The 25849-nt window shown below is 41.0% G+C and overlaps 1 protein-coding gene across 2 annotated transcripts in view; it reads right to left on the bottom strand.

Annotated features, from left to right (window-relative positions):
• SLIT3 (slit guidance ligand 3) overlaps positions 1–25849 on the bottom strand; it is a 457068-nt gene that overhangs the window by 67780 nt on the left and 363439 nt on the right. For both annotated transcript variants that reach the window (XM_085073420.1, XM_085073421.1), the window contains 7 exons: positions 23525–23688; positions 21204–21336; positions 12618–12686; positions 11490–11561; positions 11246–11317; positions 5604–5675; positions 624–787 (listed from right to left, as the gene is read on the bottom strand). In XM_085073420.1, coding sequence (XP_084929546.1) covers positions 624–787; positions 5604–5675; positions 11246–11317; positions 11490–11561; positions 12618–12686; positions 21204–21336; positions 23525–23688 — 746 coding nt within the window. The remainder of the gene's footprint in view (positions 1–623; positions 788–5603; positions 5676–11245; positions 11318–11489; positions 11562–12617; positions 12687–21203; positions 21337–23524; positions 23689–25849) is intronic.

Here is a 25849-nt window from a genome sequence, read left to right as displayed (position 1 = left end):
AAAAGTGTGCTCCTTTTCATCTGTCTGACTGCTCTCTAATGCAGCACACTCCTGTCACTGAGTATCCCAAACTGTTCAGAGCTGCACCTCCACCCTCTCCTGAATGAATGCACACTGAATTTAGACGTGACATGTTTTCCATAATCTGCAGTTTCTGAATCAGAGCTGATGGGAACAGTTTGGAGATCTGCAGATGAAAATGTACTTTTGGTAAATATCTGCTTTCTAGAAGAATTCTCAGTTTCTCAGTTTTCAAGTAAATGTACGTAATAACTACAGTGCTCTATGTTTTTATAATAACTCTCATTTCCCCAAATTTTTTTGGGGGTAGGTCACAGGCCAAAACTAATTATTTGTTCCAATGAGTTCTAACAACCTCCTCAATGCTAACGTGCCATTACACAGCCTGGTGTGAGCATCAGGAACACTCCCTGCTCTGAGGCTCCCTGGTTTTCCTGCCAGTGGAGCACTTTGGGGAAGAACACCAGAAAGTGCAGCTTGGAAGGAACACGGCAGTTCAGAAAACAAACCCCAACCCCAACTCCACGTCAACACACCGAACCAAGGGTGGGAATGCAACCCCAGTGGGCAGGACAGGGCAGAGGGTGGCGGGTGGCTCCTACCTTTGCACTGGAAGTGGTGTGTGGGGGTGGTGAGCAGCAGCCTGTCCACCATGGCCTCGGGGCCGCGGCAGCGGGCGATGCCGGGCTCCTTGTAGCCTGCCTTCACCCACTCGGACAGCCAGCGCAGGTGGCAGTCGCAGTGCAGAGGGTTGGTGCCCAGCGCCCTGAGGGGCAAAACAGCAGCACAGGTTATTTGGCAAAGAGAGCAGCTCTGATCTCACTGAGGTGCGTTTTATTCTACATTTCTACAAGGATGCTTTGTTTCACAGTGTGGGGAAGATCTGACGAGTATTCAGGAAGTGGTTTAGATTTATCTCCTGTAGTGATGTCTTAAGGATTTTTAGCTTGTATTTCTCATGTATCTGTAGTTGTGCTGTGTAGATCCAGGCTCCACATAAAGTGCTAAAAACCTCTGTTCCCAGCATTTTAGACAAAACAATTCCTCTCAGTTGGAAAATCCAACGACACTTTGCCACCTCAGAGCCCCAAAATACATAAATAACAGTGAATTGGGGTAATTGACATCATCACCTGAAGGTGTAATTGGAGAATTGAGGCCTAATATGTTAATGGACAGAACTCATAAAATGTGAAGAACTCGTGATTCCTTGTCCATTTTGGGTGCAGCCTCTCGAGTAAGCTTTGTCTGCCCTGAATGCATCTGAAGGCCTTCAATAAATTTATCTGCTTTTTATTCTCTTAACTTTGTCTGGCTTCTGTTTCAGGTAAGCCTTGTTCAGGCATCAGTAGTATTCCTGCTCTTCTCTCTTCCCATCATTACTTAGGGAAGTTGTACAAATACATAAGAAGAAATGCCTTTTACAAACAATTGTGCTTGAGCAATTCCACCAGACATACTGCTTTAATCACATTTATCACACTGGTTCCTTTTATTTAATTCTTTGTCCTTCCTGAGCACATTCTAACACTGAATTGTGTAATTTAGTTTGGATCTGATGACTCACATCAATGACTCCTCACCAGATGAAATATACACACAGAGGATACCTTTGTTTTCCAAACTGCAACCTGGTGTCTGCTAACTTTATTTATGACTTTGAAAACACATTTGCTGCTTAACCCATCATTTGAGTTAGGTCAAGTATTTGAAGAAGATGCATTTATATAGTGAAACTGTAATTCTCAGAATTTTTCCTTTAATCATGGACATCTATCCAAAAGAAAACAAACCTTTTTACCTTAAATTTAGGTGCTACCTTGACTCATTTGCACTTCTCTTTCTCTTAAAGAAAGCATCTTTTCAGACAATCAGTCAATTACAAAGTTCAGACTTCAGAAAAGTCAGTTTGAAGCCAACTAATTGTTGAAAGTGTGAAGAAATGCCATGTTGAAAGTCTGAATTTATTTTGTTTAAAGTCAACGTAAGACTTTAGCTGCACAACACCTGAATCACCATGGGAGGAAAATGAACTAAATAAAGAATAGCACAGGGAAGAGATACTAAAGAAACCAATGATTCAAACTGGTTTTTAGACTTTAAAATTTCTGCATATGCTATAAACTATTTTTAAGATGATACTTTAAACTCAAGCTTCTTTCAAATAAAAACATATCAAGCAGGATATTAAGACAGAAACCTCAGTGAATTTGTTGATACATTTCTATTGGAGTGACTAATGAACCCACTGTGCCCTAGACAGATTCATAATGAGAGTTCATGGGTTCAAACCTTGTCTGGGGCTCATTCATCAAAATTAAATGTGTACTGCAGCCCAGCATTAAAAAATATCCATCCACTCCTCCTGTAAATCCATTGCTTACAATGGAAAAAAACTACTGGGTTGACTTTTTGACCCTGTAACTGTGATCAACTGGCTCACTTGTCCAAGGTCAAACAAAATGCAGCACTGAAAGCTGAGAAATTTTTAGTGCTGAGCAACTGCCATATATAAAATGTGAGTGGGAGGACAACGGAAAGCTTGTTACCATGTTAATTAACATTTATAAACTACATTAGAAATAAGGCTGCTCTGTAGCCACTAGAAATGATTACCAGTAACATTGTTGACAACTTCAGAAATTATCACATGTAGCTTTCCACATTTGTTTGTGCTTTGTTTGGGGGGGTATTTTTGCCATTCTTTCATTTGTAGGAGCTATAGTGAATTCTTATATTTTCATTCATGAGTTCTAACATGCTCTCTTGATTTCTATGCCCATTATAGCAAAACATTTCCAGAAGGTAAAAATATCTTGTGCTGTAAGGAAATACCACCAGCAGCATTTTCAAAATGTTCAGCAGATATTTTTGTTTAGAGGGAACTCTGAATGAAGCCAATAAAAAAAATGGTAATGTTAAAAAACAGAGGAGGGTACAGCTTATTTTTATATGTGGTTAATACAAATTTGAGCAAACACAAGATGATTCAGCAGGATTAGGAATCTGAGATGTTTTTGGGAAATATGTCAGAAATACCTGCTGTTCCCAACATCATCCATTACTGAGGTTTTGTGGAATCCCTGGAGGGCCAAGGGCTCAGTTTGTGTGTTTGGGACACTGAATCAGTGAATGGTGAGGACAGCAAGTGCAGGAACTGACCCAGCTGGGAAGGTCCCAGTGCCACCCCAGCAGATTTTGGGGTTTTTTAAAGTAATTGATACATGATCCTCTAGTAGTGCTGTAGCATTCTTATCATTGCCCTGGACTAAAAATGTTAGCCAAGCTGTGGCTCAAATAGACAATTATGTGATTCAACTAAAGTGATAATAACAAACAAAAGCCGTGTACAGCATACACAAACCTACCTCCAAACATAGTGAGCTAAAGCTACCTAGCTTGTTATGGTATTTGCATTACAGTGATATGATGTTTATGACGTACAGGAAATCTGGTGAATATTTCTTGTAGGCTTTAAACAGCTATGGAGAAAGTGATTGGAACATCTATATTTCACTTTTGCTCTTTCAATTATAGACCAACTCAAAACTGTTGCAAAAGGCTCTGACTAAAATCAGTAGTTTTGTCTATGCTGCACAAAAATCTCTTTGCAATTGTGAAGGTTAATTGAACCCACCTTGCCCTGGCACAGGAGGCCTGGGCTGACCTGGATCGTGCTCCACATCCTGCCACTCAGCTGTCCCCTGCCACAGCACCAACCTCACCTCAGCCACACACCTTGCACATTGAAGAGAAATCTTTGCTCTCCCAAGCCTTAAGAGTCTGATGGGTAGCAACTCCTTGTTTCACTTTCAAACTGACTCCAAGTGCATGCTTTTGCCTTGAAGATCTATATATCAGGAGGAGCTCAAAATGCATTTATTTTCAATTATGTATGACTTGGTTTGAATAAGCACAGCTTTTTCTGGCATGTGAAGAACAAATTCATTTTGGTTGCTAGAAGTTTCAGGATCCTCTTTAAGAAACTGGAGAGCACAATTGCACTGTAAAATTCAACTGCTCAACTGTGCAAATTACACCCCAGACACGTCTTATTTATTTTATGGATCCTATTTATTACTGTTCATTTGAGCTTTGTGTATTTTACATTTCTGGCAGCACATATATCTAAACAGAAAAGCTGCAGAGATTGTATTGGGCCAAAAGGGGTTTTATCACTCCCTAAGGTGAATGGTTTACCCAGGAAAACTGGATCTGCACTTCATTTAAAGCAAACCCTGAGGGAAATCCAAACAAATGGGACGCGATATGTTTATTTCTTGAGTTCTAAAAATACCCCCAGAAGCCAAATTCCCAGTATGGAAGGTGTCTCTGCACTTCCAAAAGGAGCTATGGGCTGCAGCTCAGTCAGACTTTTAATCCCAAACAACACACAAAATAGCTTGACTAAACTGGGAATAGGAAAAACAAATACATTTTGTGCAAAACCAATGATACCAAGGTGTAAGATGGAAACACTGAAGATTATTTCTCTGCTCAAGATGCCCACGCTGCTGTCATGATTTTTGTCCCTACCAGTGTGAGATATTTTTATTTTTTGTTGTCTAGAGAGGAATGGAGACAAAAAGCTGCTACACAGAAACACACAGCCCAGGGATGTATTTGCTATGCAGAAAATATGTAAATACAAACTGAGTCTGGTGTTCAGGGGAGTGTTTTGGAGGGCATGTTAAAGGTAGCAAAGAGACAATAAATAGGTACAAATCTATGTTTAATGACCACATATCAGAGCAGAAAACATCCATATCAGCCTGTGAAATCACTCACTTCCCAGAGGGACCAAGGCATGCCCAGCCCTCTGATTAACTGAGGACAGTAATCAAGAAACATACTGCACAAAATCACTCTTCCCACATCTGTTGTCTAACAGTGTGAAGTATCACACACTATCTCAGTGAAAAAGCATTTTCTGGTCACTCAAGTTTAGTTTGGAGCCATTGCAGCTCTTTGTCTGTTCTTTCATCCACTAAACTGCATTTGAAAGTCTCCTGGCCCTCTACCAGTACAACAGTAATTGCCTCAAAAAGCTGAAATGTTTAATAATTTTTGCAAACTATGGAACGAAGTATTAGTGCTGTGAAATGACCAATTTCCATGTGATTAAATATGTATGTCTGCAGCAGTGATTCATCAACAAGTCCATATACTGACAACATTCCAGTATGCAAAACATATGACACTTATTAAGCAAAGAATTCACATTTGCTTAATATTTGCTCTTTGTGGGAGGTTTCCTGTCTCACTCTCAGAGCATAATACACTCTGCATTTCACATTGACAATGCTGAAAGAAAACCTTAAACAGAAAATCCACAGCAGAGAAAACTGTCACACTTGCTCATTTGGTTTTCCTTATGAAAATATTTTTACAACTAGTAACAACAGGTTCTAGCATTTCTTTTATTTCCTTTGAACAGATGCACAACGAATATCCAGAGCACATTATGAAAAGTGAGCAGGAAAAACAAAAAAGCTATACAATCCTGCATTGGTAACAATATGTGTTGTTTTACAAATCTGAAACTATCAATCAAAGAGATAAACCCAGGCAGAAGTACTTACAGATGGGACAGGGATACCAGGTCATTGAAAGAACCTTCAGGAACACTGGAAATATCATTTCCATGGAGTGTCCTAGGAGGAGGAGAAGCAGGAAGGTATCAGACCACAGCATTTCTTTTCTGCATCCTGCAACTGAAGGAATTGATGCTTGAAAAGGGTATTTAATTTTGATTCTTTGAGAGTTTCTATGGGTTTCACAACTCATGAACTTCTATGCTTTATCACTTCTACCTCTAGACGTAGGCATTTAAAACAATGGTGCAATGAGAATTGTTGGTGAGTACTGCTGTAAATTAAAAAGGTGACATATTATTTATGCTATTAAAAGTGTATTGATGACAAGCAGACCCTCACATACAGACCTGTGTTCCCTGATAGAATCCCATTAACCAGAAGCACAGCAAAAACAGAACAGGGGAAATAAGAATTGTGAGAGTTAAATTAAATATTGACTTCAAGAGATCCTAGGAGAGAGCAAGGGTCCCTGAGGGCAAATTTAGCTGCACTTTCCTATTCTTACACAAGCAAACACCTCCCTGTGCTACCAAGGAAAGTACCTGAAATCAGTTGTTTTAGGACATTATTCACCCTCTGCAAAGAAACCATCATTTTTCTAGCAGCATTTTCAGGACCCCTGAAAGGAATGGAAGGGTTTTCCACTGTTTCCAGGACAACTTAAGCATCCACTTTATCTCTTTTCTGAGAAATACATTTGTGTGTGGATTACATAGGGAAGCATAAATGGGAATTAGTGTCAGTGCTGCAGACATGGCAGAGGAGGGTGGAAAACAGAAAGCTGCTGTGTGCCAGTTTTGCAGCAGCTCTTGCCCTCGAGTCATTTATTTTCTAACTTACCTGGTGATTTGCTGACACAGCAATCACATTTTTTATTCCTGTGAGTGTACATATTGCTGAAACATTGAGCTGAAAACAACCCAAATCTCAACCCATGGAAATAGACAATAGCCCCAAATGAAAACAAAAGCATGTTTTTTGCAACCTTTCTTCCCTAACACCCCTATAAGCTGCGCCAGGATCCACATGATGCCCTTCCAACATCCTGATGCTGAAATTTTCTTTTAAGCATACCTTGGTTTGGACTATTAATAATAACTTGGCATATATGAGGGTGTATATCCAAGAAATTAATCCAAACAGGAACAGGAAGGATATGAGCTCCCACACAGTAACTCCAGATAAATCACACTCTGTGATTCTATATTGAATGACCAACTGACTGAGACAAACCCCACAGCTATTGAACAAGGAGTATTTTGTTGGTATGAGGAGGCCTAGTCGAGCACTTGTCATCAAAATGAGCACATTTAAATAAGCAGCTGCTCATTATGATCTTATTGCTGATCTCTTAAACTGCTTCAAGGTCTGCAGGACAATTCTCTATAATAAACAGACAACAGAACTTATATTAATGTTTGTGCTGTATCAGTCACATTTATCCTGTCAGAGGGTACATTTTCTTTCCTGGGTGCACTGGAAACTTCCTAAGGAAGCTGGAGAATGACATACCCATTTGTCTGTATGGTAAAGCCATCAAATATAAAAACCTTAGAATTATTTGCTTTATTACATATCTCAAACACTGAGGTGTTTCACTGATGCAAATGTCTGAATTTTAATAAAAAAATCATGTCAGCAACATCATCACTCCTGCAAGTAAAATGAAATGACAAATGCTGAAACCCTCTTAAAACTCACAATAATAAATAGTGGCAAGAGAATTCAACAGCGCAACAAAAATCTTTCCTCTTGGATCAACATCAGGAACACATTTTTATACAAAAATCCTTATAAGCAGATGGTCAAATAAAATCTTTAACATTAGGACAGTTAAAGCACACAACTGACATGTGTATTCTCCCTCAAAAGCACAACTTCTAGGGCTCCTCTTGCCTGAACTCTAGTAAAGAGCAGGGATATGGATTTAAGGTGATGTGGATCTCCTCTGGAGGACAGAGTAACAGAACCCTCGAGAACTCTTGAAATCAAAACTTCCTTCTGCATGGAATCTCACTGACATATTCCTTTGTCTTCAGGGAAGGAAATTAATTCAACATATCCTTTTGGGCTGGGGTTTTCTGGTTGTTTTTCTTTTACTAACCCTTCCCACGTCCTGCCAGCCCACTGCCCACAGCATCAGGTTACCACAGACACAAGGGGGATGTGTTTTTGTGAAGACACAAATGGCCAAAGGGTTGAGCTCCCAGAGCCACATCCCACCGAGGGCAAACACCCTCAGGGAGCCCTGCAGGACCCCAAACCCTGCAGGAACCAGCACAGCTCAGATGTCAGGGGAAGTGGGAAGCCACAGTGTCACTGCTCCTCACTCACAACAGCAGAGCTTCTACAAATTGGCTGGACAAATACAAGTAATCATTCTGTGATGCAAAAAACCCCAAAAAAACAAAAAAACCAATAAAGAAACAGCCAAAAACTTCTGTTGTGTCAAATCAGTGCAGTGCCCAGCAATGGAAGTGTATTGCAAAAACTGGCGCCGAAGTTGTGCCCAAAGAGAGTTAATGTCAGCTTTATTGTGGCATCACACATATGACTGCTTGTTTGAGCTTTGAACTGAAGTAAATATCCATCAGCTTTCAGTAAAACTAGAATGTCTGGTAATAAACTATTCAGTGAGTCATTTTGTCTTTTTTTTCCCCAGCTGTAACATGGATAATCATTTAGTGACCTGATGATTTGCCTGTAAACTAAGTCACATATAAAAATATGTGATTACACAATAATATTTAAAATAATCTGTTCAGGTCATCCAGAGAGTTCTAATACTTCTAATTCATCTTAATCTCATCTTTCCTAATCTGTTTACATTTAGTTTCTAAGAAGACTAACTTTGGACAAATTAACTAAAAAATAAGCCCACAACTTTTCATTATAATAGTTTTGGCTCAAAAACCTACTGATATCAACTTCTGCTTATTAAAAAAATTCCCCAGACTTTCCACATGTGCACCCTTTGGCTGCCATTGTGGATAAACCACGTGAAGACTGAGATTAAAGACCTGATTGTGTAAACACTGATAGATATTGAGGCTTAAACATAAATATGTTGACTCTGCAGTTTTCTCACTTGGGCTTGTGCTGAAAAATCTAAGATAGGGAGGACAGAATGAAATATCTGTCAAAGACCAAGTGCATCACACATCTATGATTGTTCTGATTTTCAAAGCACATATTTACATATTTATTTATTTATAGAGGCAAAAAGTAAAGATAACATATGGAACTTGGAAGACACAGAAGCCTCCATGAGAAGGGTCTGCTACCTTCAAAGGCATGCACAGCCAAAGGTAATGAGATCCCTATATTCTTTTTATATTAAAAAAAAAAAAAAGTGGAAATTGTTCTGCTGATGTTTTCACTTTTAAGTTCCCCTGAGAGCACAGATAATAAAAAACTGACAATAACAGATTTCATATTGTCTCTTGGAAACCATTCTGTCTTTGGAGAATTGATTTTTAGTAGCAACACTGATGACACGTGGCAAAAGTTGTAGCTGATACCAGAGTTTTGTGGGCCATAATAAATCAAATCAGTCTGGAGGCTTCCAAATGCAGGGAGCAGAGGCAGAAATTCCCATTTAGGCTCCATTTCACTGCTCTGTGCAAGGCAGTGGGAGGCTTCTCCCTTGAAGAAGGAAGATATTTTTTCAATTTGATTAGCAGATCATTTAAAAAAGCCAAAAAGCAACAGTTGTCATTAAAATACTGCCCTCTGTTTCTGCCCATATGTGGCCTGCAAGAACAGAAGCGAAAAGACAAATTGTAGCTATTGGCAAGAGGGAGGCTCAGTTTATCTGCACTGTAATTCAGGGTACAGAGCCCCACACTAGCTTTAATCAAGCTAGCTTGCATATCAGAAGCAAGCCAGAAGACAGCTCCATATGGAATAATTTATTTGGCCATGAAACAGAATGTATTAATCTGTGGCTGAATTTCAGGACTCATGTAACAGCTCAAATGTGACCATCCTAGTGAGCTAGAAATCAGGATCCCAAGCCAAACTTGAAACAACAAATCCAAATCACGTATCTTTCTTGTTTTTGCTAATGAAAAGTGGGAATCCAAAGCTGTCTTGTAATTTGGGAGGTTGAAACTGAGATATCTGTTTTACCACTGAAACCACAGTGAAAGGTCTCAGCCAAGCAGCTCTGCCTTATTGCTTCCACAGCCCCAGAACTGCCCATGTTGACACTTTGATTCCATTTTTATGGAGTCAGTGCACAGCAACCATTGCTCTTTAAATTAACAAAAAATTCTGCATGTGAATGTCATCTAATTTTTTTTTTTTTAGTAGAAAATATAAATGTGAAGTTTCAAAGAACTCTGGACAATGTTCAGCTCCTTTGCCCTGAGCTTTTGTCCCCTTTGGTTAAAGGTGTCCCACTCATGTTTCTGGGCCATCTGCACCTTCCTGAGAGCTGCACGTGGGGCCAGGTGTCCAAAAAGGAACTGAGCAAACGAGTGAGAGGCAGGGAGTTGAGACAGAGGCAGGAGGCAGCCCTGGAGATGCCTGAGGAAGGCTGGGAGGAGGCCTTTGCTGTGAGGAACAGTCCCACAACCCACACTGAGACAATACACAGATCATTTCAGAAAAGACTGTAAACAAATGGTTCCACCCAGAAAGCTGCTGAAAGCAGCTCCATGGAAAGAAAGGGAGAGTGCAGAAAAGGACCTCCCAAGAAATAAGCCACATGTGGATATCTCTGAGTAGGACCCAGTCAATATGAGGTGTAATTTCATTCACAACTGAAGGACATTTGAGACAGGCACCTCAGCATTACTGGTGCCCAGCCGCTGGCCTGAGTTATTCACTGATTTAGTGTAGGGGCTTCTAACTTCCCTTCAGATTGCCTTCTTTTGTGTAAAAGTTTTCCTGCATGAATTGGAATCAATTGAAAGTATTCTGAAAATGCACAAGCTTTCCACAAAGGCCCTCTTGGCTAAGTAACCAATGGAAACTTACACTCTATGACCAAGTTTTTAAAGACAAAGAGAAAAGTCCTCTCCTGTAGAGCACCCAAACATTGTTCACGCAGAAGAGACAGACTCTATGAGCTTTCAGAGAAAAGCCACTCATCCTGCAAACATGGAATTGCTTCTTTAGCACTCACCTGCTCTGGCCTTCAGCAGACAATCTACACTTGAGCAGAAGCACACTGAAGCTAATTGTGTGAATTCCTGACCAGCTGCCCAGCAAACCATCCCTGCCATCAGGGCAGCCCAGCAGGGCTGTGGGAAGGGAAGGGAAGGGAAGGGAAGGGAAGGGAAGGGAAGGGAAGGGAAGGGAAGGGAAGGGAAGGGAAGGGAAGGAAGGAAGGGGGAAGGGAAGGAAGGGAAGGGAAGGGAAGGGAAGGAAGGAAGGAAGGAAGGGAAGGGAAGGGGGAAGGGAAGGGAAGGAAGGGAAGGGAAGGAAGGGAAGGGAAGGGAAGGAAGGGAAGGGAAGGAAGGAAGGGAAGGAAGGAAGGAAGGGAAGGGAAGGAAGGAAGGAAGGAAGGGAAGGGAAGGGAAGGGAAGGGAAGGGAAGGGAAGGGAAGGGAAGGGAAGGGAAGGGAAGGGAAGGGAAGGGAAGGGAAGGGAAGGGAAGGGAAGGGAAGGGGCTGCACTTACAGCACTCGCAGGGAGCGGAGCCCGGTGAAGGCGTGGATGGGGATGCACCGGAGCCTGTTGTAACTCAGGATGCTGCAGAAGGGGAAAGCACAGTTACAACTCCGAGTTGGCTCAATATTTCGTTACTAATTCAACCACAGAGAAGTGTGGAAAGCCACATGCTTAATCAACAAGATATTTATCAACAGCTAAGAGGATGTTGGAAAAGCAATTAAAAATGTTATCAAAACTTTGGGCTACTTACAGCGTCGATAACTGAGTCATGTTGCTGAAGGTGTGATTGGCCAATACACTGATGCTGTTGTTGCTCAGATCACTGGAGAAACACACAGAGAAAATACTATTTACATATATGAATGAAGAAATATGCCTTTTTGAAAAGATTACATAATATCTGCACAGCAAAGTGCTTGAAGAAATTCAGAAGTCCCATATTATCAACCAGTGTATTTTCTAAACAACTCTGAATGAGCTCTAAAGGAAAAGCACACCAGACTCCCTTAAAAAGCCTCAGACTCAGAAATTTTAAGGCATAGTTCCAGCACATAGCATTCAATAAAAAGGACAAATGAATAAATGATACAAGCACTGCTGAATATTTACTGTTTCAACTTGCTTCGCAATATATTCCAGGCACTTGATTTCCATATGCTCTTCATATTGACAGCTACTAGAACAAAATTTCATTTTTCATTTTAAAATGTCTTTTAGGCTCAACCAGAACATTTTGTTTTGTTATTGGTCTCCCTTGAAAAACAAAATGAAAGATGTTTCCAAATAAAACCACTCTTAAAACAAAGGGCTCCAGTTTTTCCTCCATGTTGTTTTTGTCTGAGGTTGTCTAGCCCATTTGACTGGAGTATCTGCACAGCTGATTCCAACAGCATTTGAAAATTCCTGATAAATAGTTCAGACAGCAAATTTCACTCCTGTGTATTTCAGGGAGCAATTCACTGAACGAAGTCTCGCTGTGTCTCTGTGTGGATGCCTTTTCATAGCAGAAACAGCTATGCAAATTGTCATTGCCTCAGCATTGTAAACACTGCCTCATCTAGCACAAATTAATGTGTCTCCCATGCTAATGGCATTTACAGATAAATCTGCCAAGTGAAACTGCAGCAGCCTGCATGAGAGTTTCGTCCTCCCGAGGTCCTGAAGAGCAAGGGGCTTCTCAGGCACCTCACTCTGTATGAACATTTATTGGCAGCAGTGTCCACTGTGAAATTCTTTCCAAATTCAAATTACAGAAGGGTTTGGGGTTTGGTGTTGCTTTTTTCCCCCTCCAAAAACTAGTTTCTTATGTTCCACCCACAGCACAGTGCAGAAGAAGAGTCATGCAGTTTTCCTGACATGGAAACCACGTGTTTCTTACATCAGTGTCAGGTGTCTGAAGGCAGAGAGCCCCTTCGGCACAGCAGGCAGATGGTTTCCTTCCAAGTATCTGAAAAAAGTCAGATTTGACAATTACACAAACACATTAACAAGAACTCATGTCACTCACTCTGCATCATGAATGAGGACAATATTAAGTCAGTCACTAATGAAATTATCTTTGATTCATTGCTATGAAACTCTAACAGTTTTTACTTTATAAATGAATTACCCCACATGAAAAGCATGACAGCAGCTTACTGTTATATTTTATTTATTTATTTTGGAGGAGCATAAAGGATCTCTGGCCTACAGCAAACAGAAATGACCATTTGGTTCTTTTGTGACAGCAGCTGGAGAAGGGGAGAAAAATTGCATGGCTTGTGCCCTGAACTCCAAGTTACCTTTGCCAAGTCTGTCCAGCAGTGCTGACTGCTCCCTGACCCCGCCAGGAAGGCTTTGTCCTGTGCACGAAAATTCCTTGTGCAGCCAGAACAGGAAGGGGATCTGCACTCCCAGAATCTGTGCTGCTAAAGATCCCACTCATTCCAGCCTCAGCACAAACATCCCCCAATTAGATGGCACATCCACCACAGCAATGTGGTGTGACCATCCTCTCCACAGCCTGCTGGTACAGGAGGAAAACTTGGTACCAACTGAAGACCAAAGACCAAGCTCTGTTGGAACAGAGGCTCCTCCTGCATGCACTAAGTGTATTTAACAAAATATCTTGTGTTTCCAGTGTGGAGGTTGTTTGAGGCACCACAGAACCTGTCTATGCAGACACAGGCACGGCAGGGCTAAAGCCTTTGGGGATAATCCTGAATCCTCATACAGGCAAACAGTGCCTGCATTTGGCAGTTTTTCTCCACTGAAGAAACATGATCAGTGAGTAACTCAGCAAAACCTCCTGAACAAATACAATACTCTCAAAAACCTGGCCTAGAAGAGAGCATGGGTACTCCAGACCCCACAGCTGACTTGTGGTAGCAATGGGATGTGAGTGTTTCCCTGATTGTGACAATAAAATAGAGACAGAGCTGGAGTTTCCTTTTCCTTAACCTTGGCTTTTAGATGAAACTGCATCCCTGGAAGACAACAAAGTCATAAGGCTCCAGTGGAAGGTGACTACTGTGGTGCCATGGCATTGTCAAGATATTTTTCCAAACATCTTCCAGAAGCCACATCTTCCTGGGAAACAAATCCATCCTTCTCAGAAAGCACTGTGGAGGAGGAAGGCATTCCTCCCTCCACAGGTGGAATCAAAGATGAAATGATATTTCCCTTCCTCACATGACACTTTGGGGATTTTTTGGGAGGCAGACAAGGGACAATGCAATTGGTATAGCATTGTTTTGAAACATAACCAAGTGTAGCCAGGAAATGCAGCCCACAGACACCAGAACACTTAATGTGCTGCCTCTGCTGCTGAAAACAGAATCCGATAATCACGTTAAGAATTTTTATTCCACACATACAATTTCCTTTTCTTTGGCAACAGGCCTCCTCCTTATTCTGTACTTACTATAGCAAACAACCATAATAGATTATTCCTATGCTCCATGTTCCCTCTCTACATTAACTGTAACAGCACAGAGATACTTGTGTAAACTAAATCCAAGAAAAATTTCCCACAAACTTTATTTTTGCATAATTTAAAAATAAAATCTGTAGACAGTAACAGAATTTCTTATATAATTTATTTTATAGCTGGCATTGTTCCCCCCCCCCCATCCCGTTTTGTTTTACAATAATGACATCTCACCATTTTCTGCTGCTTCAGATCTCTTTTCTACTGAACTCCAACTGAACTACTCCAACTACTCACAGTCATCCCTTGTGCTTGTGCCCAGGATCCCATCCTGGCACAGTTACACTAGGGCAGGCAGTGGAGCTCAGCTAACTCCTGGCAGGATTAGGCTGGACAGGGCGGGAATACTGGCTTCTGACTTTTCAACCAAAAGAAATTACTTTCTCAATCGAAAAAACCCTACAGAACCACTTAATCTCTCCTCTGACAATGATTATTAGCACTGAGGGAGAGAGTTGCAGAGCCAGCAAAGCAGGGACAGAGTATCACTAACCAGAGCATTAGTTAGCTGTGCCACACTTACACCTCCATGGAGATCCATATTCAGCAAATGGAAAGCTAATTGCCTAATTTTGGCAATTAATAAAAACTATTAAAATTATTATGAAAATTGAGTTACTTGGCAATTTCCCACCAGAAATTGTTATGCAGGAGATTCTCAGAATTTACTTTTTCAACAGGGCAAACCACGCAGTCTTTCCCCAGTCATGGTCTGCTGTGGGTGCAGCAAGATGCTGGGAGTCTCTGCCTTCCCCTCCATCCCAGAAAATCACCAATCTCAAGCCCATGCAAGAGGGCAGGTTGAGGTTCTAATCTTTATTCCAAATGTAAAATCCCGAGGATTTCAGAAGGAAATCAAAAGCAGGTCATGTATTATGTATTTGGAAGTTATATATGATTTCAGTTTAGGAAAGGAGACTCTTGCAATATGCTGAATTCTTCAGGAATGTATTTTCAGGATATTCTCTTGTTGATCTCAATATGAAACAGCCTGCAATTTAAACAAACTGATGGTACTGAGCCAAAGTTTTTCCCTCCTATTTTGCTTTCTGGGGCAATCAAAAGTCAAGGGTGCACATTTTAATTCAGTGGTTTATGACTCAGACTAACAGAGACATGCAGACCCCTGGAGTTAAACTCCTACAGAAGATCTGCTTTGAATAGCTCTGGATTTGCACTGCAGCAATTTGAAGGTTATATAAATGTGCTAGCAGAAAACTGCAATACATATACCAGTGGTAGAATAAACACAATTTAACTCTGAAAAAGTACCGATAACACACTTTTCATGCATCCATAAGAACAATTCACCACTGTTAAACCTCACCACATTATCCAAAGCATGGCAGCATTTTCTAAGCTGAAGACATTCATTCTGAAAGCATATTTAAGCACAGGGAATTTGAAATAACCAAGGCTTTTAGGGCATAAGAGCTTGCCAAGAATCAGGAGGATGTGGGATGCAAGATTTGAGGCAAACATCTGCAGCAAGCGAGGTGCCTCTGTGAGAGCTGGGGGTGCAGGGCAGCCTCTCCCCACCTTGTGGGCTCTGCAGGATGGATGGAGGCTGCAAGAGAGCTGGAAAGCTGGATAGAGTGAATAACAGAATTATTCCTGAGGGTGAATGGGCAGAGACACAAAACTTTGTGTATTTATGTATACATATATATAAATAAAAACCCACAGATGAAGCTACAAATGCCCTGCCAAAAAACCCCTCAAAATAGCCACAAAAGAGTGATGTAGAGGGGAGATTAAATTTTTAATTCTTTTCAATCTTTAGCCAAAGGAATATGTGTCCATGGCGTCTGGTATGCAAAGAAATTCTGGTATGAATGGAGAAAAATATAGGTCTAATTTTAATTCTGAGAATCAAGTTATTAATATACACAGTCATGACTGAGTGTCAGTTGCCTTAATATAGACACTGACTACTATCCAAAACAACCTCATTTGCTTCCTGAGGTCTCTAGGCTCTAATTTAAATATCAGATTGGAATTTTTTTTACGCTGTGAATGCTGCTGAGAATCCTCAAGTCTCAATAATGACTTGGAACCAACAAGCAATTACCAGAGCAAATAATGAAAGAAAACAAACCAAAAAATCCCAAAATATGTGTATAGTTCTCAAAGAAAGCCACCACCTTCCTACCTGGAAAGGCTTCTAAAAAATGGCCAAGTGCTGGAGACACAGCCTGGCCAGGACCTGCAGCAGCCCCAGGGCTCATCCAGCACCTTCCCCACACACCAACACTGCACATAAAACATTTAAAACTATGCATAAAAGATGACAGCTGTTCTTTTTCCAACTTGTCTATTTTTACACTGAAACCACTTGGATTGGAGGTGATATAAGCAGCACAAGGTGCCAGAGCATCGTGTAACAATTTGAGTCACTTGGAATCCTTTTTGTACTGAGATGTCTATTCAGCCATAAAGTCAAGCTCGCAGTGGCAATCTGTGCTAAGAGAAGAAACTGGAGAGGGAAATCAGTTCTCAGGCAGTAATTGAAAAGGCACAAGACCTTTCCTTTAAATATCCCATAAAAGAATGTTACATTACGAAAAAGAAGATACTTGGCAATTTTATGCAGCTCTAAAATAAAGTTACACTCTACAATTTTTAAGGCAGATACCCAGTGTCCTAAAATTTTTAGTCAAGTTTCATTTCCTAAAAATGGTGGTCTAGAAAAGAACTAGACTGTGAAAGACGAAATATCCACAAAACATTATTTTTAAGAGCTTCAATAACAGTTTGTTCAGAGGAAACAAAATTCATGCATGGATTTAGGTTCAAATGTGGATCTTGAACTTTCTTAAGCGTTGGCAAATTTGGACTCTGGATTTTGCTGTATTTGTACAAACCACAACCTACATATCTGACACACAGAAACACGGCTGTGTTTGAGAGAAAGTTAAACCTTTAGTCTCTGTTAGTGTTAATGTCACCTGTCTGACATGTACTCAAACTTTACTGGTCACTGAACACGTTATTTCATAGTACTGATAGTCTTCACTTTTCCTAAACTATCAGGTTTGAAATGCAGATTAGTTCCTCTATTTCATCTGTAACTAAAATTCCCTCCACAGAATTTATCCCTTCTCTCAACAGGAGAATACTCTGCAGAAAATGAAGCAGCACCACATAAGCCTAAGCTTTGACCTAATTGTTTCTCTCCTTTATTATCAAAGGAAAATTCACTGAAGCTTGTGCTCAGGGTCAGTGTGTAAAACAGTGTGAACTGCCAGACAAGTGAGAGCATTTGCATTCTCAAGCAGATGATTTTCATCAGATATCTCACCCCAGAGTTTCCCTGTGATCAGCAGCAATACAGGCAAACTGAAAAATGGTGCTAAACTGTTACAATATTCCACACATCTCACAACTGCTTTGAGCTTATTTATGGCACTGATTTGCACAGCCCAGGTATGAGCCACTGGTTTCAGTCACAAGTCAAAGAAAATCACAAGTGCCTTGGAAGTTGGGAAAGAGGGTTGGGATTGGTGGTAAATACCTCCAAGCAGATATGAAAACTGATGTGTCGAGTCCATGAACCTACCAGGCAGAATGAGAAACAGAAATGGGAGAGAAGGTTTGTGAGGACAGAAAGAGAAATGACAGAAGTAATGCAAATATTAGCATGCATTAATATAAATGGAGGGAAAAACAATCACTAATGATGATGTATGGATGCAGGCTTTCCTAACAATCCCACCAGTGCTATCCTATGGCTCAGTGTCATGACAACATTTGGAGTCTCGAGATGACATGATTGGTACATATTTATTCTAAAACACACCATGCTCATTATGTTACAGCTCATGCACATGCCGTCCACATAATTGCCTTCAATGTTTTTCCCCAGTGCAAAATGTTATTTGCTGTAGGTCCATAAAAGCAGCTGGATGCTGTCAGATAAGACTTTATTAGAAATAGACTATACTTTTGTGAATAAAAGAAAAAGATCTAGTGTTCACACACTGAGGTAATACATAAAAGGAGAAAGAGCATGGGAAACTTAGTTCAAACAAATCTGGGGGAAAAAAAAATAGAAGAAAAGGAAAGCCTAAAACACTAAGCAGCAGCAAGGCTAAGTTCCAAACTAGCTCATTGCATGAACATTTTACTTCTGAACATCTGGACTAGAAAACTGAGTATGTTCAAAAAACCCAAGGTTTCTCTTCAGGGCAAGCAAACAGTGGGAAAAAATGTAGGCAGTGTGTAAATATACAGTGAAGGAATTTGCAAGAAACAACATAATACTTTCCTATTCCCAAGAAGCTGGAAGATAGCTTGCCCATGATGACAGCATTTTCTGAAGGAATAGCTGGGAAACAGAGATTTCTTGCATCATCATTCCTCTAAAAAGCCAGGACACTTAGTGATCTCTTCAGCTCTGCTCTAGATGGAAGGCTTCCCTGCCAAGGTAATCCCTCCTCCCCAGGGTGGTACAAACCAAACACAGGGATGTCTCCTATCACTCCAAGCTCCAAATATGAAGGAGATAATGGTTTTCACATGTCTTGTCTGTATATACATGCAAACCAGAAACCCAGAATGAATGGTGGAAGGACTGAGCCTATGTCTCCAGTCCACCCTTTGCTGGGGATCTTTTTTTGCTGAGTGTAGGTACAGTGAAATTTGACCCAGAAAGGGTAACATTTCCCCCATGTGCCTGTACAGGAGAGATGCTCATTTTTGCACATTGCTATTTAATACCTGTTACAAGGAAAGGATTCCTGTTTTAAGACTATTTTAAGACCTCTAAAAGAATTCAAAGGAACTTCTACATTCAGCCACAACAGAGTGGTTTAAATAGATCCATGGCAGCTCTTTTTCTTAAACCATGTTGTACAAAAGCACTGCAGCTTAATAAAAAGCACTGCAACCAACGTGCCTGGCAGATGAATATGTCAGCAATGGAAGGTTATAAAAGTCAGACTGGTGCATTCATAAAAGTGGCACTGAAATGCTCCTGTGCATCCTGGCACTGTCTCCTGCAGGGACAGAGCTGTGGGATACAAGAGGCTCTGCATGTCCTTGTCATCTCCTTGGCACCCGTGACTGTGGCCTTGGGCAACTGAACAAGATAAGTCCCTTTCACCCTGTGCCCAAAAACCTTTTGGGTTCCCTCTGCCAGGTTCCAGCTGTCCTCAAGATGAGGCAAGAGGCTGGGGTTCCACAGGAGATGCTGCTTGTAGCAGCAACAATGGCAATTCTCACACACAGAACAATAAAAATGTGTAAGTCCACACCGGCAACTTGTAACCTTCATGATATAACTCCTCCTAGGTTATGGGCAACATCTCTATTTCAATCTGGAAGCAGAAGAAAGGCAAGCAAGATTGATTATTTTCTGTTGACTTATTTCATTCTTGTCACAGTTTCCACAAACACACGAAATTTCATGCTTCAGTACCTGCAACCCATCTTTTGGTTTAGATACAAATAAGGAGCTCAGTTTATGTTGGTTGAGAGGAGAATGAGATCAGGATTGAATTTTGAGACAGCTGGGACAGATTCAAAGGTTATATTTGCAGAATATGAAATATTCAGAGCCAGGCAGTCCATGGCTGTCTGTGTTCTGCTGACACATTTCTGGATGGAAAGCAGAAAGCTGAACTAGAGCTTTGCACAGCCAAGAGGCTCCTGCTGAAGAAGACAGTCACGTAAACTCCTATGAACTCAAACTGCTCACTTCCAGGCTATTCCCTCATTTGCCAAGAAATGGTTAAGAAATGTAGCAGTTTTTAAGAATGTGAGATTAATTTTACTCTTTTAGTGAAAGCTATGTCGTCAGTGTATCAGATAGTATCAGCAAAACTCAATATGCAAAATTTAAACATAAGAATTCCTCAGTGTGGCAGTGGAAATCAAAGTAACATCTGTGATATTTTACTGTTGGCAAGTTACACTTGAATGCAATGAAACCTGAACAAAAGCAGAGCAGAGATGACCTTGCAGACTTCTTACCACTGATGGCAATAGATAAAGGAATCCAGGCCAGGAACTGACTTTTAATTCAAATTACTGTTAACCGTGCCCTGGTCAACAGTGTTCCAAGGATGTATTCATTAATGCAAAATTTCCATGTTAATTTGAATTACCACAGGCACTTCCAGTACCCTTTTCATTCAGCAACAAAGCCTCGAATTTGACCACAACACTGTCAAAAACAGAGTAAACCCCACTCTCCCACTGTGAAGGGTGTAAAAATAATAGTAGATACTAGAAAATAGCAGAATCGGATTTTAGTTCATTATAAAATTCACCAAACTTACCAACGAACTCAAGCAATTATTTTCACATAGAAATGTTGATGAGATTGTAACAAGTTTCAGTAATGACTCACCTGGGATAGATTTGAATAAGGGCCTAAAGGGGAAAAGCTCAGTATTTCTACTGCCAACTGCTTAAGCCAAGCAGTTCCACCAGTGTATTTTCTTTCCATGGAAAGAAAATCCACTATAAACTCCTAGTGAGGCACAGATGAAACGACAACTAGAAAGATGGCTCTCAACTAGGATGAATTTACTTTACAATATAATCTAATTGTCTGTTATTTTAGCCATTTCATGAGGTTTGGAGAAAAGAATTCCTTGTTTCCACCACCGGCTTTCTTTTCCCTTCTTTTAATCTCCTCAGAGGATAATTAGCTCACAGCTGCGTAACTCAGGAACATATTTTCATCATCCTTTCAAACTGTGAGCTTGGGCTCTCACAGAAGCACCACAGGATTATTGGAGACTAATATATGCATTTGTTCCTACACCCAGAATTAATGGGTACAGATAAACTTTATTCCCATTACAGAGCAATTTATTCAGTCAAGGGACAAATAAGAACAAGAATAATGGTCAGAACATACGGGAAGCACCAAAGCACAAAGCATTGAAGACTAAAGTCAAGGGCAAAACCCCCAAGGACCTACAAAGGCTCACTGTGATGCAGTTTCATGAGCTTCTCAAGAGAGGGAATAGGTAAAAGGTAACTTACAGCTCAGTCACGTCCTTGGGAATTCCCTTGGGCAGCATCCGCAGCCCTTTGTTGCTGCAGCGAACCACTGAATCCACACAGGTACACTGGGAAGGGCAAGGAGGGGAGAGCAAGCAGCTGCTTTCATCATTACCTGCACAGGAGAGCAGCAGAGGGTGAGCAAATCAGCTTGCCAGGGCAGCCACTCTGAAGGTCACTGCTGGTGAGGACCAGGGAGGGGAACCCCTAAATCCAGGGGAACCATCACAATATTTTAAAGCAGATCCAATGCTTTGGATCACCCTGCCTTCATGCAGGTCCTTTAGGCAACATGAACAATTCATATGCTGAACAGAAATATTTTTAAATAAATATTTTTTTCCTAAGTAGAATCTACTTTGTAATTCTGTGAATTACAGTGCAATCAGTTGTATGAATCCCAAATCCTTCCCCCCACCCACAATATGTCAGCTGAAATTGAGAACTCAACCAGCACATTGCCCTTAAATTCATCTAGACAGATAATACTCACTATCTACTCTCCTTTCGGAAGACTTTTTTCAAATCTGGCTTTTATATGTTTATTTTTTACTTTTTAAAGTCAGCCTGGCGCTTTGTTTACGACCTGAATTGTAAAGCCTCATTGTTTTTAACAACGATAAGCAGGCAAACAACAAACTGAAGCAGCACACGTCCAACTGCCGGCAATCCATCTGCACACACATAAAAATATCAACTTTCTCCAAAAATGGTTTCAAAGGTCCATAAACAGCAGATTAAATCTTGTAATTGAAGAACAATAGGGTTTCTGCAGTAGAAACCGACGCTTTGAAGCTCAGCACATTAAAGCATGGATTTTCCCCAAAAGCAACAGGCTTTGCAAAACACCAGGCACATGCCTGCCGCAGGATCACGATGTGCAGGGAAGGAAACACTTAGTGCCACATTCCCTGGATGACAGGAGGGGAAGCTCACAGCTGTGGGTGAGCACAGGCAGCCTGAGCTGCCCGGCAAGGACAGCCCGAGCTCCCAGGCTGCTGTCATTCTGTGCCGCCTGCTTTCTCCTTTTAACTGATGCAACGACTAATTGAGACAGATCTGTTTCTTTCTTCTCTCTGCTGGAGGTACCCACGAGCATTGAGATTAAAGAAAAAGACTGGAAGTCCTGGTACAAGATAACAGAATTAGCCCTGACTGGATGGCTAGGAATGATTTGCATTCAGAGGGCTGGGGAGGCACCACCAGACTACAGAAGAACAGAGAAGACTTTTTTTCTTTTTTTCCTGCTGAGTTTAATGATTGGAAACAAAATTCAAAGTCCTTCACAAACCTGCAGAAAGAGTATGTTTTTTCAGCATATTTAATTTTCCCCTGTGCTCTGTGTTTCACATGCTGCCACCACCTACTTTCCATTTGCCTTGACTCCAAGTGACTGCATGACAGAGAAAGCTCCCAACTGGGGAATGACATTTTGTGCACCAGGATTCTTTTTTTTCCTCCCAAGTGTGGAATGTCATTCTGTGGACCAGGATTTTGGTTGGTTTTGGGACTTTTTTCTCTCAAATTAAAAGTGAATTATTCTTTTATGACTAAACTTGGGTCTCTTGAGCTCTGAGCTCAAGAACCTGGGCCTGTTGCCAGATTGCTTGACTAGGATAGGAATTAATTTTTACTCTAAGTAGGGAACTTCTATCACTCTTATTGTCTCTTTAGAGGTATGACTAACTGCACCTCCAGCCTATCTGGTCTTAACAGGCTACAAATCACATTAGCAAGGCATTCATCAGGTAATTTTCTCCTTACTGTTTTCTCTAAAATCTGATTGACCAGAAGACAAAACCAGAAGACAAAAGATCCTCTACCTGAAGAATGAGAGAAATGTCAGGATATTTTCTTTAAAACCTATATAGACTCAACAAAGCATGAAGCATCACTGAGTCATTTCAAATAATATCTAAGTGGTTTTTTATTTCCCTGTATTCACCTGTTACCCTCAACAGCACCCAAATCTAAAAGACTTTTCAAGCCCACTGGCTCTAGAGCGTTAACTAAGAGTATGAATAAGGAAGTGGGAGGAATTATTACACCAGGATTAGACAAAGCAGGGTGTTTGTCTATAATAAATTAATTCTTGTATTTAGGTGTTCATAGGAGAAATTCAGAAACTTGAAAAAAAGAATAAAAATATATTTCTGCTAGAGAACAATGATCTTCAGCTCTAGGTAGCTGCCTTGTTCATCACGAACCCAAAATGTCTACTTTGCAGCACTGCTTGGTAGGGAGAGATCTTCTCACAGAGAACAACATTACCACAAGTGCCAAATCAAACTGGATTTTCTTACCATCACAGGTGAAGTCCTGCACATCTACATCTTGGATTGGAATATCCTTTAAGAAAAAGGGTTTCAAGCAGCGTGGATTTCCACTGACAATTCTCTTCTTCCTCAGCCATTTCCCCAGCCAGGCCAAATGGCAGTTACAATTAAAGGAGTTAGCCAGCAAATTACTGGAAGGAAAAAAGACACGGTTACATTACACATGATCATACCGAAATAACTACAGAAAGATGAGGGGCTCCAAGTCCAGGCTCCTTCCTGGGCTCTGTTCCTGTGAGATCCTTCCTCCATTCTGCAGATCTGGGAAGTTCTACACAGGAAGTTTTATACTAGGGCAGGGGTTGTAATTAAAATATATATAGTTATGCATATATAGACATATGTTTATGAGCCAAAGTGCTTACAATTATTATTTAGACATCCTTACAACACTACTAGGGCTGGATTTATAGGGGAATTCAATCCAAGCTACAGCTCACAACCAAGTCTAAACTCACCCCTCAAAGTGCAGCCATGTGCATATGATCTTCATCATGATCATCCACCTGCCCCAGAGCACTCATGCTCTCCCCTTGCCCCTGCTCCAGCCCATGCAAAGAAGTGCCAGGAGGGTGCCACTGGCAAGCTGAGTTTGGGTTTCCTATTGAAACAGCAAGGATAGTCCTATACACGTTCATAGATACATAAATAAAGCAGCACTGTCATCTTGAGCCACTTAAGAAGTTTTCTCAGCTCTGGATATCTGTAGTGAAAAGCATCTGCTCTGCTGCCTTGTGAACTTTGTGGGGTCTGCTTCAAATCTTGCTCCAGCTCCTGAAATATCTTTCAAGCAGAGCTGCAGCCTAGTCATGGCACTGTGCTGTGCAGCCCCCAGAGCAATCATCTGACAGCCTCCACCAGAGGAATGGATCCTTCAAACAGCCTGGCTGAGCTGCTCTTTCCCAACCAAACTTCAGAGGAAGGAAAGAGGCTGATATCCCTGGTAAAAAGGGAGAGCTGGCCACATTGTGTGCAGATCAAAATTGTGTGCAGGGAAAATCAACAGGCTCACTCTGAGGTTGTCTCATTTGGAAGAAAAATGAGCTGTTGGAGCCTGAAAATGAAGTATCTAAATTAACATTGATGGACTTTTCACATCACATGTGAATATGTCCAGGAGTTAATATTTTGGTAGCACAGAAACAAAGATGATAACAAAATTTCTTTAAATCATAGCATATCTTTTAAGACTAGAAATTTCAAGGCAAGAAACAGGCACTTCAGGTGCAGTACCTGAAGTACCTTGAAAGCCTTCACTCACAACATGCTTTCGCAAACCTAAACATGCAGCCATAATCAGATCAGGACTTCAGCCAAACAATTCCTTCGGAAAACAACAGTGCTGAAGACAAAAACATACGGCACAATTGAGGTGTGCCAGTCAGAAAACAAACCCAAACCTAAATTCTGTAGGTTGTAGGCCAACACCACATAGCCACAATATGATTTACAGCTGCTCTCAGCACTGCACAACAGCAGTGTTCAATCACTGCTCTGCCCTGCAGCTCTGGGGTTAATCCCATGTGCATCTAATACAGGCTAATGGACATTGTGGAGAAAGAAGAACTGGGGGGAGCAGATAACTCAGCACAATGTTGTAAAAATACTCCACCTGCTTCACACAAAGATTCAAAGGCAAGGCTAACTCACTGTAGAAAGGTGAGAAAACCAACAGGTTACACCAGAGCTTTCAGACAGAAGGTGCAAAAAAGCACCGAAAGCAACACTCTAGCTGCTTTCCTTCTGAATTGTTTTCCATTTTCTTCAATCCATAATGGGACCACATGCAGGATGCTTTGTGTATTTTCCACACTGATACACTCTGGCATGAGCAAAGTGCCTAAACCAAATGTCTAAACCGCTGACGCCGAGTGAGCCAGTGCTTCAAAGGCCATTTGTTCCACTGCTGGAAGAGAGTGGGATCATATCCACAGAGCTTCTTCCATGACACAGATCCTCAGAGGTAAATAATCCACAATTGGAAACAAACAGCAGGTGTGTATAATCCGTTTTCTGGAAAACCTGCAGCTCTGAGGGTAAAGGATATTTTCCACATCTAGAGAGCACCTTACAAAGACAGACCAAAAACTTCCACAAACATTCAATCTACAAAATGCTCCATAGCAAAAAATAGTAATTATTCCTGTGTAGAGAGGAGAGATTATTTGACTTAATGTGCTACTGCTCACTAGCTGAGCAGCAGTAACTATCCACAAAACCTCCTTTTCTTCCTGGCAAACACAGGTTACCAAATGATGTAAAATTCTTGGAATCTTTAGTTTGGAACTTGGA

The sequence above is a fragment of the Lichenostomus cassidix genome, chromosome 13, assembly GCF_008360975.1.
Source record: "Lichenostomus cassidix isolate B80296 chromosome 13, HeHo_3.0, whole genome shotgun sequence".
In the NCBI taxonomy this organism is placed as follows: domain Eukaryota; kingdom Metazoa; phylum Chordata; class Aves; order Passeriformes; family Meliphagidae; genus Lichenostomus; species Lichenostomus cassidix.
Note: the sequence above shows the minus strand (reverse complement) of the source record. Positions and strands in the feature narration are given on the sequence as shown.